The sequence below is a fragment of the Taudactylus pleione genome, unplaced genomic scaffold, assembly GCF_031769625.1.
Source record: "Taudactylus pleione unplaced genomic scaffold, aTauple2 ptg000487l, whole genome shotgun sequence".
Lineage (NCBI taxonomy): Eukaryota > Metazoa > Chordata > Amphibia > Anura > Myobatrachidae > Taudactylus > Taudactylus pleione.
The window spans coordinates 3167924-3187965 of NW_028284889.1; the positions used below are offsets into that span (position 1 = coordinate 3167924).

The following is a 20042-nucleotide window of genomic DNA, read 5'->3' on the forward strand; positions in this document are numbered from 1 at the left end:
AAAGTCTGCTTTGAAGCAGGCCAACCCTTTTTACGGAAGCCATAGAGGACAAACAAGGCGTCCGACTTCCTAAACGAAGAAGTGCGGTCAACATAAATCCTCAAGGCCCGCACAACGTTCAAAGTGACCTCACCCACTGAAAGATCAGGTGAGTTAAAAGCCGGCACAACGATTTCCTCGTTGATGTGGAAACTCGAAACAACTTTAGGAAGGAAACCAGGACGAGTGCGCAGCACCGCCCTGTTCCTATGAAAAATCAGAAAAGGGGATCTACAGGAGAGAGCCCCTAAATCAGAAACACGTCTGGCCGAAGCAATGGTCAGAAGGAAAATTGTTTTAGCTGTCAGCCATTTGAGGTCCACTGAGCCCAGTGGTTCAAACGGCGGTCCCTGGAGAGCTCTCAGGATCACAGCTAAATCCCAAGGCGCCACCGGTGGAACAAAAGGTGGCTGAATTCTGAGAACACCTTGCATAAAGGTGCGCACATCAGGGATTGCAGCAATCCTACGATGGAACCAGACGGACAGGGCAGACACCTGCACCTTCAGAGACGCAAGGCGAAGCCCATGGTCCAGTCCCGCCTGCAGGAAGGCTAACACTCTAGACAGACGGAACTCCCGAGGGGCATAACCTCTCGGTCGACACCACTGGAAGAACGTATGCCACACTCGATGGTATATACTTGCAGAGGATGGTTTCCGAGCCCGTAGCATTGTTTGCACTACAGAGCTGGAAAACCCCCTGGACCTTAACATGGCAGTCTCTGTGACAGGAGGTCCGGTCGTAACAGCAACCGCAGAGGAATGTCCACGGACAGTCCCTGGAGGTCTGCGAACCAGTGCCTCCGGGGCCACGCGGGAGCTATCAACAGGAGCGTCCCTCCTTCCTGTTTGAATTTCCGGACTACCCGTGGAAGAAGGGAAACCGGAGAAAACAGATAAGCAAACCGGAACGTCCACTGGACGGACAGAGCATCCACCAGAGACGCCTTTTCGTCTCTTGTGCGAGACCCGTACACCGGCAACTTGTTGTTGTGCCGTGACGCCATGAGGTCGATCTCTGGAAGACCCCACCTGTCCACCAGAAGTTGAAAGACGTCCTGGTGCAGAGACCATTCCCCCGGATGAACGTCCTGGTGACTGAGAAAGTCCGCCTCCCAGTTTAGGACTCCCGGGATGAAGACTGCTGATATGGCTGGAAGATTGCGTTCCGCCCAAACCAGGATCCGGGACACCTCCACGAGAGCCGCCCAACTTCGGGTTCCTCCGTGCCGATTTATGTAGGCCACGGTGGTAGCGTTGTCCGACTGGACCTGCACTGGGTGACCTTGGAGGACCCGATGTGCCTGCTGAAGAGCATTGAAAACCGCTCGGAGTTCCAAGATGTTTATTGGAAGCTCTGTTTCCGCCCGAGTCCACCTGCCCTGGAACAAGTGTGGACCCGCGACTGCTCCCCAGCCCCGAAGACTGGCGTCCATTGTCAACAGGACCCAATTCGCCACCCAGAACGGACGACCCTTGTTGAGATGGGTCGTCTGCAACCACCAGGTTAGAGACAGGCGAACCTCCGGAGTGAGCACCATTGTCTGTGATTTTAGAGTCTGAGGCAGTCCATTCCATTTGGACAGGATCAACTGCTGCAGAGGTCTGGAGTAAAACTGGGCATATTCCACCATGTCGAAAACAGACACCATGGAGTCCAGTAACCTCATCACCGAGTGTAGACACACGGCGACTCTGCAGACAACTGCGCACCCTCGACTGCAAGACCGAGATCTTTTCCCCCGTCACAAAGATCCTTTGCTGTCCGGAGTCCAATAAGGCTCCGAGGTGCAGAATCCTCTGGGATGGGATCAGGGTGGACTTCTGCCAGTTTATCAACCAGCCGTGCCATTGCAGTACCGCAATGGTCAGGTCCAAATGACGTAGAAGGAGCTCTGGAGATCCTGCCACCAACAGAAGGTCGTCCAAGTACGGTAACATGCGGACTCCCTGCAGCTGCAGAGAAGCCGCCATAACCGCCATCGCCTTGGTGAATACACGTGGTGCTGTCGCCAGCCCAAAAGGTAACGCCCGGAACTGAAAGTGGTCGTTGCGGATTGCAAACCTGAGAAACTGTTGATGGCGTAAAAGAATAGGGACATGCAGGTAAGCGTCCTGTATGTCCAACGACACCATGTAATCCCCAGGTTTCAGCGCCAGAATGATGAACCGTAGGGTCTCCATCCGAAACCTCGGCACCCGCAAAGACTTGAGTGCTTTGAGGTTGAGGATCGGACGATACGACCCATTGGGTTTCTGCACCAAAAACAGATTGGAATAGAAACCCTGGCCCCTCTGGGAGAATGGAACAGGCACTATAACTCCAGCCTGGAGCATAGTGTGCAAGACTTTCCGCAGTTCCACTGCTTTGTTCCGGTCTGATGGAAGACCCGTGGTGAAGAATCGGGACGGGGGCCTGTGCCGAAAGGAGAGGGCATACCTGTGAGAAACCACCTCGTGAACCCAAGTGTTTGCCGTGGTAACCGACCAACACTGGGCGAACTGCAGCAGGCGGCCTCCCACTTTGGGATCCCCCAAAGGGAGGCCCAGACCGTCAGGCCGCAGGCTTGTCATCCGGCTTAGGGGCCGGACGTCTGGTACTCCAGGCCTGTTTCCGGGGCTTGGCCAATTTTTTTGGGCCAGCCTGTCTGGGAAAGGACTGAGTCTTAGGCCTACCCTGGGCCCTGTAAGGCCGACCTACCAGAACTGGAAGGGACGGCAGCAGAACGAAGACATGCCGACTCGGCTGCCGCCAGTGTGGCTACGATTTTGTCCAGATCCGGACCAAATAGGACTTCTCTATTAAACGGCAAAGCTTCCAAGCCCTTCTTGGAATCAGCGTCCGCCTTCCAAGATCGCAACCATAAGGTGCGTCAAGCAGCTACCGCAGCCGAAGAAATCCGAGACGCCAGGGTACTGACATCCAAGGCCGCTTCATTGATATAAGTGGCCGAATCCCGGATATTGCCTATCAACTCGGTCTGTTCAGCCGAACAGTCGGAATCGAGAGAGGTCTCCAAAGTATCAGCCCAGCGCTCCATAGCTCTGGCTACCCAACAAATGGCCATAGCCGGCCTAGCTGCCCCCCCGCAAGGGAATAAACGGACTTTAGGCAGATCTCTACCTTACGGTCCGTAGCATCCTTCAAGGAAGACATGGAGGGCATGGGCAACGTAGCACTACGGACCAGGCATGTCACATGAGAATCCACCTGTGGAGGTGACTCCCACTTAGAAAAATAATTATCCGCAAACGGATAAGCCACCGCCAAGCGCCTCTGAGGCTGATACCGTTTGACAGGCTGTTTCCACGCCTCCTCTAAATGGTCCACTAACTGACCCGAAAGAGAAAACACTGTGGCGTCACCCTTAATATCCTTAAAAAAGGCATATTTAGACTTGGACACCGAAGGATCTTCATCCTCAATCACTAAAACTGTGCGGACTGCCCGAATAAGTCCAGGAATATATACCTTGGACCTAGCGTCCGCCTCTTTAGTATGGAGAGGTTCCTGGTCAGAAAGATCCAGAATCTCCCCATCATCGGACGTCCCGTCGTCATCCTCATAAGGAGCAGACAGAGACGCCATCGGCCGCAACACAGACTCCCCTTGTAACACGTCCGACAAGTGCTGTACAGAACTTGTCAGCGAATTAACCCACGCAGGCTCCTGAGAGACTTGGGGAGGGGTAATTAGGGAGACTGTGGGGTACCATCAATTGTCTCGGGAAAACCTGCATGGGTGACGACACCACTGACTGCTGTGACAATCCCATCTGTGAGAGCGCAGGCTGCGGAGCTAACTGGCCCACCAGGGTTGTAAGTGCTTTGGCGAAACAAGCCCAGGGCGGCTCCTGTACCCGGGCCGTGACAGTAATTGGCTGCGCCAATAAATAACACTGACGACATAGCCCCTCCGCGCTACCCTCCCCCTCCGCTATCGGTACCTTACATGTAGTACACCGAAGCTGGAGAGGAAAGTCACTTTCAGACATGATGGTAAGTATGTGACTCCTCACATAGCGTGAGACCACCCTGCAATCACCGCACCGCAAGGGCTTTAGCAGAAAAAGATCAGGGACAGTGAAAAGGCTGACAGTAGAAATGAAAGTACAGGCAGCAGCGCGCTAGCAGAAGTCACATACAATGCAAAGAAAATTAATTCCTGCACTATCAGTGCTGTTACTCAACTACGCAGACAAGGAGCCTGGTAGGACACAGCGCTGCATACACTGACCTGAACCTTAACAGAGGAGAGGTATGCCGGGGGACCCAGACCGCGATGCCACCTTTCCAGGCTTCCAGCCTGGAAAGGTGGTGCACTCTATGGTGCCCGATGCCTGACGTCATCACCTATACCCCAAGGTATCCTGTGGATACCCTATGGACCCTGAAGTAGAAAATACCTGATTCCCACTTAATTTTAAAAAATATACATGGATCAAACAGTATAGCCCCCGAATTCTTGCCGAAAATTCCTGTAGAATTACAAAAATACCTGGATCCTTAATGAATTCTTGTTGAAAATAGTGTGATCCAACTGGAAGCAGCAGTGAAGAGGGAAAGAAATGTAGGGAAAAGTAGTCAGAGTATTTTCACCTTGCAACAATGCTGAAAATAATATTGGTTAGATCTAGAGTAGGAAAACTTCAGAGGTCAAAGTTCTGCAAATACAGATATGTTTAATGTTGACATTTGAACAATGTTGACATTATGAATGTCAACATTATTACTACATCTTTAAAACGGAGTATGACTACTCCTTGTTATTGAGCAAAAATGTGTAATGTCAGGTGCTCTACAAGCCGCGGACATTAACATCCACCATGTGAGGGGTGGATGTAACCAATCCTTCATAGCTTGACGTCCTGTAATTTGTAAATGTTTGCATTATGCATTTGTGGACATCATTTATCCTTACAGGTGTTTTAATAATGGTCATGAGTTTGAAAACTTACTGACTTTTGCTTGTGTGTTTTATAGGAAACCAGCATGCACAGGAGGAGCTGGAGTGTCAGATGGAGCTACATCAGAGCCAGCCCTATCAGAGGATGAGAATCCACAAGAGGTTGTTCAGGAAACTCCTGTGGATTCTGCTGATGGTAAGTATGGGATTAGTTTTTGGTTTGCTAAACGTGACAGATTACTGAAATATGACTGGGTCCAGAGGTCCTGGAACACATCACCCTATGTTACAGGGGTGGCTGATTTTGCTGCATCAGCGTTTGCGGAACTGTCCCTTCCTCTTTTTTTGTGTGTATGTGTTTGTTTTTTCGCCTTATCTTGAGGTTTGGTTTAGGCATGCTGAGGCAATTTTTGATCATTACTGTAACTATCTATGGTCTAATAGTTTCTTGGAAAATAATAGTAAATAACAGCAGACAAAAAAAATTCAAAACAAGCCGATAAAATCTTAAATTCTGTAAACTGGTGTGTAAACACTGCTTTTACTTGAGTAACGAGCCCTAATGAGTTCTGGGCACGTTTGCAAGTATGTTTTCTTAGAAAGGAAAATACGCCAGTTGTACAAGTGGCGTATCCGCAGCCTAATGCAGCTTTCCATTCATGAATGCTACTATATATACAGTATGTGCTTGATTACCCCTTCTGTGTGGCATAAGCAAAGTGCATGGACACGAGCTGGTCATTCTCTTGTGATGCGCTTGACTTTGCATATGTGCATATTTTCGCCAGAGTTGCATAGGCCTATTGTGAATGCAAAATGCGCTCGCTCTGCATCAATCATCGTGTACAATTTATGCAAATCTACATGAAAGTAATGTATTCAGACTGCACTGTTATACAAACAAGACTAGACTTTACTCATTGGCCACTCAATCAACTTTTACAATACATTACAGTACATGTAATTATAATACAAATTATACAGGTATGACATATGGATAAAATACATGCTTAATTCATCATATAGGGCCTGTATAAAACACAGCAGCATATTCCCCATAGCTTTCACAATAAGGGAGCTTTATTTCCTCTCAAACGTATAAAGCTTACCTATCAAGTCATACGACATGCTTATTTTTGTTCTTTTAATTAATATAATACTGTATCCTTTATGTTCAGGCTTCATGATTATGTGCTTCTCTGATACCCAAGCACACTTGGAAAAATAATGTAAATACCAATTTTTAAATGATAATCACAGTCCTCAAATTGCACTATCATTGATAGGTAAATGACTATGTTCTGCTTGACACTGTCTTATGGATTACATTTATGACAAAGCTTCCCTTTAAGCTTTACAGCAAATACATTCAAAGTGTTTTCATTGTGACAATACTTAGTCCAATATGTACACACGCAAAACACAAATTTTACAGTATTTAGCACATAAGAAGGAACCCACTAATCCCTAGTAGGGTGGAGTGGATTCAGGGGATACCTGGGAATAATGGCTTCTCCTTGCAATGCAAGCGTTATCCTAAACATTTTAATCTGGACCTGCCACCTACATACAGTGAAGGCATCTGATTTGTGTGGTAGTCTAATATTCATGAGAATGCGACTTATAAATTCACTAGAAAATGGTTCCTCCTATATAAATCAGGTCTCATGAATATTAACCAGAGAGGGCCCCAGGGAGGTAACGGCTTCTTAATAATTTGATAGGCTACATAATTGTTCTGTCCATAAAATCAGCAATAGTGCGCCAGGAATGTGAAACATTGGTACAAAACCAATGATATGAAATACAAAGAATTTGCTTAATCAATGTTATATTATATAAATAATGATTGACAGCCATAGAGACATTCATTTACAATTGAAACTATGGGATCTGTACTGGTCAAGCTATCATGATATATATATAAATATATATACATACACATAGGTTTACACACGATTATACAAATTACACATCAGTATAAAACAGGACCTAGTTCAGCGGGAGAAATCCTTTCCCGTGTTCTGAAAAACAAAGTTTCATTTTCGCTACTGATAATCAAATCCACAACCTAGAGATGATGTTGGGTGGTGAAAAAATGTGTATTATAGTGTGACAGTCTTTAATATCCCTCTCATAACCTTATAGCTGATAAGCTGTTGATTTTCTTTTGGGGGGTAACAAGGCCCTCGTTCTGTCACATAAGAGTATGGAAATCTTAGTACCCATAGTCCATCAGATGGCAAGGTGATTTCCTGCTTTTCAGGAAAGAAAATAGGACATGGAAGTGGGCCAGGCTGCACCTAGAAAGAAGAAAACATACGAAATTAGAAAACTTTGTTTTAGAAATACTTATATGTTACCTTTCCAATCGCCTGCATGCTCCATAAACTCTGAAATAGGTGTTTGATACTACAAAAGTAAAACACATGTTAAATATAAAAGGTTGGATACACTTTACTGGAGACAGACACCAATAGGCATGGTGTTACAGCTGTGCAGCTTTCTTTAACATCACATAAAGGGGGGAATTCCATCAGCATCGTGGGGATGTAGTTTCTGGGTTAAGTGCCTGGAGCTATTCAATGTACTGCATTGTGCCCAGCACTTAACCCGGGAGATGCACTTTACCGCGACTAATGCACAGGGCTTAATCGCAGTAAACGGCATCTTCCTGGATTAGTGGCGGGTGTCAGGGTGTTACCGCACAGCAACAAGACCACGATTAGTCTCATGAGTACAGTTAGCGCAGAAATCCACTAGTCGTGGGCTTACAGCGTGAGCAATTAAATAGCTCCGGGCACAACCTGCGAGCGACATCCCTGTGATGCTAAGTGAATTTAATTTTATTAAATTATCTCTTAGTTATTCATTATATAATTAAAATTGTGTATTTGCATTAATGGGGGAATCCAATTACAAGCAATGAAGTTATGAGTAAATGCAACTGTATGCCACATTTACCGTACCGCCAGACTTGCAGATTTTTGTTTGCTGCGCATCAACAATGTGCGAGTCCGGCGTGAGAAGGGGCCGTGAGGGGTGAGAGTTTGGGTGCGGTTGTCAGCATTTATGCGCTGTTGCAATGGCAACTCTCCACGTTTGCGGGTAATTGGATTCCCCCCTATGTACCAGTCTACATTTTGAACATGTCGAAATTTTGTCAGTGTCGACATAATGGTGTCTATATAATTTAGTGGAATTCCAACTATTAGTTAGAGCAACAGACAGCTCCGAATAGGAGAACTTTCATTATGGCTACATTGTGCATAGTATTACGTATATTAATCAAAAATACTTTTAGAACAGTTATATGCATGCTGTTCAAACAGATAAACTTTGACAAGATTTGGTTGCATATTTAGTGAAACTGTTGATGCACATGAATGAATTAGTAGGCTCAAGATATATTTGTAATGCCGAAATTATGTTGACTGCTGCTCATGAATGAGCCTATTAGAGATCCAGACAGTCACAATACTGGCAGCAGAATCCCGACTGGTCAAAATACAGACGGATCTGACAGGCTACGGTAGGGGACAGTTAGGGTTAGTTTGCCGAAGGTGACAGGCTGTCAAAGTGGATGTTTAGGGTTAGGCTGCGAGAGGGGTGTATTAGGAATCTGATATGGGTTTGAATACTCAAACTCCATCGGGATTTCGCTGCTGGTATTGTTACCGCCGGGATGGTCACCGCCGGGATATCGTACCCAACCCAGCTATTATGTTCTGTTTTAATATTTATTTTATTGTTTCGCACAGGATTATGTGTTTTTGTTGTTTATTTTAATAAGACTATATTAGAATTGTTTTTAGAATTTATAGTATTGGTTTCTTGTTGAATACTACATATTGTGATTTAAGACATCTAATTTCCTTATTAAGGTGCTACACCTCTGTACATTTTCTGCTCCTACAGATACCTGCACACACGGGACAGGTGAGCTGTGACATTATGTAATCAGATTTGACATTTTGTACAATGTATTCCATGTAGTCTAAAGAACATATTATTCCCTCCTTTGCATATAGCTAACATACCACATGGTGTTTATAATAGAAAGAATACAAACAGATACTTTACATATAAGCACTGTAGTTAGTATTCATATACAGGAATAAAGTAAAGCATGTGCATTCAGAATTATAGGAATTGAACACACTTCCAAAGTACTGGAGTCCTATATGGGTAGAGATAATCTAGTGCTAACTTTCTATGTGAATGAATAGACAATTTTTCTCTGCTAAAAAGTGTCGACTATAGCTTCTAATACTATATGGGGACAACTTTCACCCCACAAAAAGGTACCAAGGAAAAGAAAAAAAAAAAAAAGAAGTCTAAAAGGAGCACCGACAAACACTAAACATTTATTATTCACTCACACATAAATAAAACACACAATGATAAATCACATGGTGTGTGATTTATTATTGTGTTTTTTTTTATTTATGTGTTTGTCAGCGCTTCTGTTATACTTTTTTTCTTTCTTGTGTCTTATATGGAAAGTCTGGCAAATATGTAACAGGAACTAGATTGTTACAAATGACATGGGAGAATCAGACTCAATAATTATTGCTGTGTTATCACAAATGTTATTAATTAGACACAGACATTGCAGGAATTACATCAGTTTGCGTAAAATCAAAATGAATGGTTAACAGCCTGGGTGTAAATGTATGCGACATATACGACTGGTGCAAACCTGCACACATCTTCCGGATAGTTGCAATTTTACACATGCGTGCAATTTTTTTCAGTTACTATAAAATAATCAGGGAGTATTTATGCCCTCCAACTAGGTAGCAAGCTTTCAGAAATGTTAATAATATACTAAACACTTAACATGATTCAGAAATTCCTCAGGCAGGGCATAAGACATATCAAGAGAAAACCCCAAACACCTAAATCTGAGACTCTTGGGTTAAAAGAAAAACAAACAAAATATGCTAAAACCAAATCCATCAAGTAAGCTACCCATTGGCTTCCAAGACAAAAGGACATATCATATGGTGAGCTTGGTTTGCTACAGATGTTGCTAGGTTGTACATTACTTTTTAAAGGGGTGCTCCACTTTTCGAAAAAGTTCCTTATAATTACAAACTATCAATTGTCAGGCTACATGGACAGCTTTAACCCAGAAGCGGTGCAAGTTACCTTTTGGATTCAGTTAATAATAGGAGAGGTGGTTATAAGGAAGATTTGTCCAAACGTCAGGTGGCATTCTATCACATGGAACTGACAGAAAAATAAAAAGAAATTTGCTCCAAGAGCTCTAATCTGAAAAATGGTACTATATAGCGTTCCCACTAGGCTGTTTCAGCGGGGCGCTGGGCCCTGCCCTATTTCTAAAGGGCAGAAAGCACCCTGCCCTCCGGCAGGGTGGTGAAACAGCATGCGGGTTGTGTCCCCTAGCGCGGGCCGCAGTATCCCGTGGGTAGGGAAAACGGCGGTGCGCTTGGGGGCTGCCTGGCATGTCCGTAAGTGTCGGCCATGCCCCCAAGAGACGAAAAGGGGACGAGTCATAAAGACACGCCCCTTTTTCCCATTGGACACACCCCTCTTTGGGCACGCACAGAAGTGCCTTATCTCTAGGTCCGGCGCCTACAGCGAATACTACTATAGTTATGCAATTGTTTTCAGTTTTTGGGTGTACATGTGATTTGACTAATACAGGATAACTAATTACAGTTTGAATGTTAAAGCCGTACTGTCATTAGACATAACTTACCTGAGGTGTCATTACAATCTGTAAAGGAGCATCGGGAACCACAACAAACAGTCTCATGAGCTGTGCATAATGAGGTTTAAGGCCTCGTCCTTGAGATGGTGACAGCATGTACAAAGGCATGTCACTGTTGAGGGCTTTGACTGCTGATTCTTTAGGTCCATTGCCTAACACTTTCATAATTTTATCAGGTCCTGAGCACATGAACCTCCGGCCTCTTGAATCCTCATATTCAAAACCCACAAACGCCCTTGCTATATCATCCCTTCTACGGCCTCTTCCTGTTGCAACACCACTTCTTTTCCCAGGGACAGACTTATTCGGAGCTGGCCAAGAGTTGACATCTAAGTCCCCTTCATCTTCTGGCTTTGTGCGGATGACAATGTCCCACGGCATGAGATAATTGGTACCTGGGATAAATCCAAGTTGATCCAAACCTGTGTGGAAGTTGTAAGCTTTGGCAGGGCCAAGTTTTACTAGTGCCCAACTAGAAAATTTAGGTAGAAGCCCTTTTGGACAGTTTGAATTCATCATACCAGGAAGGTATTCAACAGTGGATGCCTGACGATCCACTAAACTGGGCCTTTTTTCTCCTTTCTCCTCTGTACCATGTGCCGGAGCATCTGCATTATCTCCGCCGGCTGGGGGATCAGCTGGGTATGTTCCCAGGCTATCAGTGGACTGGCCAAGACTAAGAGCCAGACTCAAACTAGTGGTTTCACCCTGTGTTTGAGGTTCTTTATCTTTCATCTTCTCTCCTTCCAGTTCTCCTTCTTGGGAAGTGGCGGGAGCTTCATTCTTAGCAGGAGCAGGATCAGGCGTGCTAGGCTGGAATATGGGAAAATGAATGTGATCCAGCTTTCCACAGCATTTCTCTTCCAGTATCTGTAGAATAAATAATTAGTGAATAAAGCAGACTTGTCTGTAAAGGTACAAGCAAAAACTCAGGTTTTAAAGATGATTGAAAAAGCTATCTTAACATGCTATAAATCATATACAGTGGCCAATTTATGTCACAGTTTTCAAAGAAGTCCATTACTAAATACAACTTTGGGAAGAAGCAACTTATAAGAAAAAGAAAAAAACATTTAAAGTCAACATTAGTTTTACAGTAGTAAATGCATACAAATTACCAGTTCTCCCTTACAAATTAAATAAAGTATCATCATACACTAACTGGGAAAATAAAAATCTGGAAAGGTGTCTGGTAATTTCTATAAATTGATCAGGAACAGTACCTGATAGAAATCGTAATTGGCACTCTTGATGTCAAACGGGTCCTCTCGCGGAGCCTGTTTTCGCCCACAGTTACAGTTACCAGACGACCTTGCCCGACTGTTGTGATACAGAATTGGAGGATTTCTGTCAGGTTCAATCTTCTCTCCTGAAATTGTAACCGTAAAAAAAATAATAATCAACTATGCAAGCTAGATGAACACAATGTTGGCAACATAAACACCAATAAGTATGCCCTTAGGAAGTTAGGTTCTCTACTATTTTTTCAACAAAACTATTTCCAATATTTCCCCAGCAGCATTTCACCAACCAATTGGGAGATTACATAAGACTTACTTAAAGGGATTTCAAAATCTAATAATATATTTGCTTAATTTTTCCTAAAACACTGGGAAGTACGTTGTAGGCATAATGTTATGCTATCCCGCTCAAAGCTAAAGACCAAGCTCAAGGGATGTATCCGCTACCAAAGACCATTCCTCACAATTCTGGCCAATACGGAACTGGCTACATTGTCAATGAGTTCGGATTTTGCCGTCAACCACATAGCACTCACAGCCATGTCCTTCAAGCTATTGTATTGATGGGAATTTCACACCTTAGTGAAGTAGAATAGGGAAAAAAGGTTTTAATCGGATTAAACATACAATAGCAACTGTGCAGAATGCCAAGTGCCGCAAACAGACTTATACCCCTTTCAGACATACTGAGATTCCCGGGAATTTGGCCTGACTCGTGTATGTCTGAAAGGTACCTACCCGGGTGGCCAACCCTCCAATTGTCCAGGGAATTTCTTGGGAGTTGGACCACCAGGGCAATAAAACAAATAATTTAATAATAAAATAAACAAATACTGCATTTTGATTGGCCGGCTGACTGTCTGCTGAACTTTGATTACATCATCAGCGGCAGCCGGAGAGGGGATAGGCTAGGAGGGGCAGAGGAGAGGCAGGTATTATGAAAAACCCGGCTTATGTCTGAAAGGGGTCTACCTAGGAATTTCCTGGGTAGACGCTGTAGTGTAAAAGGAAGGGGGGGGGTCTCGACCTAATACCCGGGAATTTGCACAGGAGAAATTCCCGGGTTTGAGCAGGACGTTTCCCGGGTCGTATGTCTGAAAGGGGACTTATTTACACCTTCACAGAAACTAGAAATGGTGAATATTTTATCTAATCACCTCTTAATATTTAACATCAGATGACAAAAAGGAAATTACAACATATAGGGTTATCTAGTGCTCACATAAAACAGAGCTGATAATACAGTATAACTATTAGTAGTAACTATTTTCTGCTACTTTACATTTATACTGCTCCCCTTTTCGAATGTAATGGGAGAGGGAGCAATTTTGTATCATAAAGCTTAGCGATGGCCCCCTTAGCATTCCACACTCTTTCCTGACACTTTAGCAAAGTTTAAATTTCCCCAACTCTATACTTAATACCCATGTGTGTTTTAGGAAGAATGTATCAACTTAGTGATTCGTCAGTTAATAATAGTGGTACTGGAGCATAAAGGGGACCAAAGTATGTTTGTGAAAGCTCATAGAATGTCCTTAAAGGCCCTGACATAATTATCCTTTAATTACAAAATGCATGCCAAAGTTCAGTATAGATCTAACAGAGATAAAAACAATTGGTGTCTAGATTCCCTTTGCAGACAGGACCCTGCCGTCATTAGCTACTGTCCAACGTCATTCCATACCATCCATGTGGGCATAGAGGGGGAATATAATCTTGTAGCGAGCCACCGAGCCCGAAGAGTGGCAAGCGTAGCAAGCCCGCAAGAGGACAACTTTGTTCTTTAGGTGGACATGGAACTAGCGTTCCCGCTAGGCTGTTTCACCAAGAGTGACGAAAAGAGGACACATAAAGACACGCCCCCTTTTCATTGGCCCCTTTTTGGGAATGTGCAGAAGTGCCCTTTCTCTAGGTCCGGCGCACTTCCACTCTCACTCACGTCACTTCCAGATTCCTAGCGCAAAGGGCAAATAAGCTCTACCAAAAACAATCACCTTGTTAGTGATGAAACAGGAAGCAGATGTGCTGCCCCTATAATGGAGACGCCCAGAACATAGCATGATGCAGTACACAGAATAAGCAGTATTTACCTGTCTTTGGAAGCAAATGGAACTTGTGTACACAATGTTGATCTGTCAGGCTCCTTTCCTCACAAAGTTGGTGTCCGCTGCTCCAAAATTTGTAGCAATCTTCGTTAAGGTGTATGGCATATTTCTGGAAAGCTGGTCCACGGGCATGCTGGCTGTAAACCCTTAATGCTTGTGCCAGCTGATTCTTATGCACTGTGGTGGTGTAATTATGGGGTAAGTTAGATTGGTAAGCGCTGTGTGCCATGGGAAGGGCTTTTTGGCACCTATTTTCTGAAAACTTGGTGTCTGCATCTAAATATCCTTCCAGTACTTTCATATTGGCCAACAACTTTGGCGGATACCCGCCAGGAAATGCTGGAGGATCATCATCTTTATTCTCTATGATGACTTCGTACAGTTTCAGGGCTACACTTGCCCACTTCTGATAAGTAGGCAGTTCAAAATGTGAGGGCTGTGGGTTTCGGCCAACACTGTCATCAAACCCCTTCTTTGTGAGCACTAACTCTACATGCTGGAAGAGGAATTCCCGCAGGGTGCAGTCCACCAGCTGCCCGGACACCCCTGAGCTGCTCTCCACGGTAAAGGACAGCTGCTGTCGGCTGTGTCTCATCATCCTGAAGCGCCGGGGTCCTGAGATGGGCACCATGGCAGAGTCGGTGTCCCTGACAGTGCAATGGTGCCGCAGGCCATCCAGCAGCATGCCTATGGGGTCTTCATCTTGGTCAGCCACGATGTAGACAAAGGCCTGGTTGGCGGGCACGGTGAAGAGGCAGTTGATGCTCTGGTTGGTGAGGACGCGGCTCTTACGGAATATGCGGTAGATTTGGTCCTCCAGGGCATGCTGTAGCCTCCTCTTGGGCGAGTGTTTCTTGGGCTTATCCGCAGCTGTTTGGGCTGAGCCCCGGCCAGGTTCCACGCCCCTCAGGGCGCCATTCAATTGGAAGACGAAGAGTAGACGAGGTGGGCAGGGGCGGGCATTCAGCTTCCACTCCAGCCCCACGGGGCAATCCTTGAGCGCAGGTTTTAGTGAGGGCAGCAGCTTCTGGCGGACACTGTCCAGGGCGCGGAAGAGCTTCTCGTAGGCGATGTCAAAGCCGCAGGCAGGGTGCACGAGCAGCAGCAGGTGGCACGCGCAGAAGAGGTAGAGCACGTGCATGCAGTGCAGCTTCTCCTCGTCCTTCCACCACTCGTGCGACTCCGCGTGCGACACCCCGCGCCCCAGCTCCTCGCACGCCCGCGCCAGCTGCCCGGTGTCGCTGATGCCGGTGAGCAGCACATACAGCACCCGGGACTCCTGCTCGTAGTATGTCTGGAAGAGGCTGCGCTCCCGCGACCCCTCCGGCGGCCGGTGGAAGAGAGGGAAGACGTGCCGGTCACACAGCGAGTTCACCAGGCAGCCCTTGTCCCAGCTCCCTTGCAGCAGCGCGGTTTTCCCGAACACACCGACCACGCACACCTCGTCCTCTTTCCATGCCGGCTCTGAGCTTAGCAGCTCCCGCAACAAGCCCGGGCCGCCCGCTGACATCTTCTTGGTCCCCTCTCTACCGGGGGGACCTGATTCAGCGGTACACTGAGCGTGGTGCAACGAAAGGAAGTGTCCGGCCGGGAACATGCATCTACCACAGTCTCCATCAGAACTGAGGGCTTACCTGTAGTGCGCCCTCTGGCGACCGGCAAAAACATTGCACACCTGCCATGCACTCTTGCACGTGACCAGGTACTAATGACTTGGTAGCATGTAGATGCTCTTCACTAAACGGACCCTGACGTCATCTGTTAATAATCAACGTCATTCCTTACTATCCACGTGGGAATATAAACCTATAGTGAGTTAAGCGTTCCCGCAAGGGGACAGATTTCTTCTTTTGGTGGCCTTTATGGCATACATGCCTACTCTCCAGGGAGTCGTGGGAGGATCCTGATTTTTCGGGTAACCCCCTGCACACCCGAAAGAGTAGTCATATCTCCCGATGGGGAGATTTTAGGACAGATTTGCAAGTCCATATGCAGGGGCGGAGCTAAATGACGTATATTGCCTGACCAATTACCTGATACCACTTCCTGTATATTTCCAGGCCTAGGAAAGACTCATTGCCTGAACAGCTGTGGTCCTGATTTAGCAAGGAATACACGCACCCAATGGTTTAGCTCTGCGCATGCATCGCAGTGCGTGTACTAGCTATCGCGATGGCTACTGCGTGTGCAAAGGCAACGCAAACCCAGAGAAAAGTGATTGACAGGAAGTGCCGTTTTGTGGGGGTGGACGAGCAAACGCAGGCGTGTTTGGACGGCGTTTTAAGGGGCGTACATAATTAAGCACTCATGGCGATGGCCGTAGCCTGAGGTCTAGTTGCACGCAGGAAGCGGCACACATCCTGTGTGGAGTCAGGTCAACGACTAATATGCTAATGTGTTCCATGGTTCTCGATGTTTCTGCTGTCTTGTGTGGTATAACAGAATGCACATTAATGGAAATGGTAGGTATTGTGTTTTGCTAGGCGTCTGCTTATTCTGCGTGCGTATGCATTTATTAGCATATGCATTTATTAGCATATACTCGCAGCGGACGGGTGCTGTGGCTGCATCCGTGCGTTCCTTGCTGAATCAGGCCCTGTGTTCCTTCCTGAGGATTGGTCCAGGCCCAGTGGCTCCTGTGTTTCCAGAGGGTTATCCTTGTTCATTGATACTCTTCTTGGTGAAACTCAAGTCCCGGGTCCAGGGGACACGGAGAGAGAGGGGGGCCCGGGTGGCAGAATTGATAGAACGTCAGTGGCATTTCAAATATGGTGCTGGCCGCGTGCAGCCAGAGCTTACTGACCGGCAGCCAATCAGGAGCTGCCCCTCTATGCCCAGGAGCCGCGAGCTGTGATTGGCTCGCTGCCAGTGTCATATATATGAAATACCGCCGGCATTATATAAATTCTCCATGACTATTGCTGCCACCCAGGCCCCCCTCTCTCTGGTGACTCTGGGTTGGTGCTGACACAACTATGTGACTGGGACAGCACACAGTGAAATCACTAAACCAGGTACCACATAGTCCCTGACTTTTCCCTGTGCCCTCCCCCCAAGTCCAGACAGCCTTCCCTGCCCTACCCCCCCCCCCCAGTCCAGCCAGCCTTTCCTGCCCTGTGCCTCCACCTTTAGTCCAGCCTCCCCTGCCCTGTTTCCCCCCCAGTGTAGCAAGCCCTCTCTACCCTGTGCCTGCCCACTAGTCCGGCCAGCCTTCCGTGCCCTCTCCTCCACTAGTCCTGCCAGATTTCTCTACCCTGTGCGTCCCCCCCAATCCAGCCAGCCTTCCCTGCCTCCCCAATCCAGACAGCCTTGTCTGCCCCGTGTCCCCTAGTCCAGACAGTCTTCCCTTTCCTTTGCTCCCCCCTTTAAGGTCCTGCCTTCCCTGACCTATGTGCCACCCCCCCCCAACCATGTCTAGCCATCCCTGTGCCCCCAATAGGTACAGCTCTCCCTGTCCTGCACTTCCCCTTCTATCTGGCTTTTTTATGTGGATCTGGCTATTTCAATGTATTTTATATGGTTCAGGCTTTTTGAGTGTATTTTATGTGGGTCTGGCTTTTTCAATGGGTTTTATGTGGTTCCAGATTTTATATTGTTTATATACACACACATATATATATATATTAGGGGTGTGCACCGGCCACTTTTCGTGTTTTGTGTTTTGGTTTTGGATCTGGATCTTTCTTCGTGTTTTGGATCTGGATTGGTTTTGCCAAAACCACCCTTCCGTGTTTTGGGTTCTGGGTTTTGTGTTTTGGATCTGTATTTTTTTGAAAAAAAGCATAAAAACAGCTAAAATCACAGAATTTGTAGGTTTTTCTGCTCCTATGCTATTATTAACCTCAATAACCTTAATTTCCACTCATTTCCAGTCTATTCTGAATACCTCACACCTCACAATAGTGTTTTTATGTCCAAAAGGTTGCACCGAGGTAGCTGGATGACTATGCTAAGCGACACGAGTGGGCGGCACAAACACGTGACCCATCTAGGCGTGAAACTGCAGTGGCAGACAGGATGGCATTGAAAAACTAGGCCCCAAACTGTACATAATGCAAAGAAAAAAAAGAGGTGCAAGATGGAATTGTCCTTGGGCCCTCCCACCCACCCTTATGTTGTATAAACAGGACATGCACACTTTAACAAACCAATCATTTCAGCGCCAGGGTCTGCCACACAACTGTGGCTGAAATGATTGGTTCGTTTGGGCCCCCACAAAACAAGCTGGCAATTAATCTGTCCCTGCACAAACTGGCTCTACGGAGGCAAGAAGTCGTCCTCATCCTCCTCATCCACAGATTCCTCACCCTCTTCAGTGTTATGTACATCCTCATCCTCACAGAGTATTAATTCGTCCCTGCTGGAACCACAGGTCCCTCTGTACGTTCTGGAGGCTGGTCTCCCTGGAAGAGTTGATCATTCATTTTATGAACATCATCTTCTCCACATTTTGTGGAAGCAACCTCCTACGCCTTTCGCTAACAAGGTTCCCGGCTGCACTAAACACTCTTTCGGAGTACACACTGGAGGGGGGGCAACTCAGGTAAAATAGAGCCAGTTTGTACAGGGACCTCCAAATTGCTTCTTTTTCCTGCCAGTACAGGTACGGACTGTCTGACATGCCTACTTGGATGCTGTCACCGATGTAATCCTTTAACAGACAGACGCACGCTTGTCGCTGCTGCTTTGAGGATTCAAGTGCGGCTACAGCCCACACAATTCACAAAGACAGAAAAAAAAAAAGAATATTTTTATTGTTTGTGGAGCACACTTTGAGGGTGTCACCACCCTCTAACAGACAGACGCACGCTTGTCGCTGCTGCTTTAAGGATGCAGGTGCGGCTACAGCCCACACATTTCACAAAGACCGAAAAAAAGAACAATATTTTAATTGTTTGTGTAGAACACTTTGAGGGTGTCACCACCCTTTAACAGACAGACGCACGCTTGTCGCTGCTGCTTTAAGGATGCAGGTGCGGCTACAGCCCACACAATTCACATAGACAGATAAAAGAAGAAGAATATTTTTATTGTTTGTGTAGCACACTTTGAGGGTGTCACCACCCTTTAACAGACAGACGCACGCTTGTCGCTGCTGCTTTAAGGATGCAGGTGCGGATACAGCCCACACATTTCACAAAGACCGAAAAAAAAAGAACAATATTTTAATTGTTTGTGTAGCACACTTTGAGGGTGTCACCACCCTTTAACAGACAGACGCACGCTTGTCGCAGCTGCTTTAAGGATGCAGGTGCGGCTACAGCCCACACAATTCACAAAGACAGAAAAAAGAACAATATTTTAATTGTTTGTGTAGCACACTTTGAGGGTGTCACCACCCTTTAACAGACAGACGCACGCTTGTCGCTGCTGCTTTAAGGATGCAGGTGCGGCTACAGCCCACACAATTCACAAAGACAGAAAAAAGAAGAAGAATATTTTTATTGTTTGTGTAGCACACTTTGAGGGTGTCACCACCCTTTAACAGACAGACGCACGCTTGTCGCTGCTGCTTTGAGGATGCAAGTGTGGCTACATCGCACACAAGTCACAAACACATTAAAAAATTTTTTTGATTTTTTGGAGCACTTTGAGAGTTACAACACCCTTTAACAGACAGACGCACGCTTGTCGCTGCTGCTTTGAGGATGCAAGTGCGGCTACAGCCCACACAATTCACAAAGACAGAAAAAAAAAGAACAATATTTTAATTGTTTGTGTAGCACACTTTGAGGGTGTCACCACCCTTTAACAGACAGACGCACGCTTGTCGCTGCTGCTTTAAGGATGCAGGTGCGGCTACAGCCCACACATTTCACAAAGACAGAAAAAAAAAGAACAATATTTTAATTGTTTGTGTAGCACACTTTGAGGGTGTCACCACCCTTTAACAGACAGACGCACGCTTGTCGCTGCTGCTTTGAGGATGCAGGTGGAATCTAGACGGGATTTGGAACCGAGGACACACTACCTCCATCAATTGTCTAAATCCCACTGCACTAATGTCGG

At 46.2% G+C, this 20042-nt stretch overlaps 1 protein-coding gene across 1 annotated transcript; it reads right to left on the reverse strand.

Annotated features, from left to right (window-relative positions):
* Window positions 1–5839: 5839 nt before the first annotated feature.
* On the reverse strand, window positions 5840–15662 carry SMG8 (SMG8 nonsense mediated mRNA decay factor). Its single transcript, XM_088449501.1, has 4 exons — window positions 14019–15662; window positions 11911–12056; window positions 10676–11557; window positions 5840–7250 (listed from the first exon to the last, which is right to left on the reverse strand). Exons 1-4 carry the CDS (start codon window positions 15628–15630, stop codon window positions 7053–7055), a joined length of 2838 nt encoding a protein of 945 aa, XP_088305627.1. The 5' UTR covers window positions 15631–15662; the 3' UTR covers window positions 5840–7052.
* Between the last annotated feature and the right edge of the window lie 4380 nt (window positions 15663–20042).

What these genes read in the sequence shown, in the direction of transcription:
- SMG8 (XM_088449501.1), bottom strand. Translation starts at nt 15,630, where the DNA reads ATGTTCCCGGCCGGACACTTCCTTTCGTTGCACCACGCTCAGTGTACC. An exon ending in CCATTTGCTTCCAAAGACAG is followed by an intron (nt 12,057 to 14,018) that starts GTAAATACTGCT and finishes TTACAATTTCAG; the next exon opens with GAGAGAAGATTGAACCTGAC. An exon ending in CCAATTACGATTTCTATCAG is followed by an intron (nt 11,558 to 11,910) that starts GTACTGTTCCTG and finishes TTTATTCTACAG; the next exon opens with ATACTGGAAGAGAAATGCTG.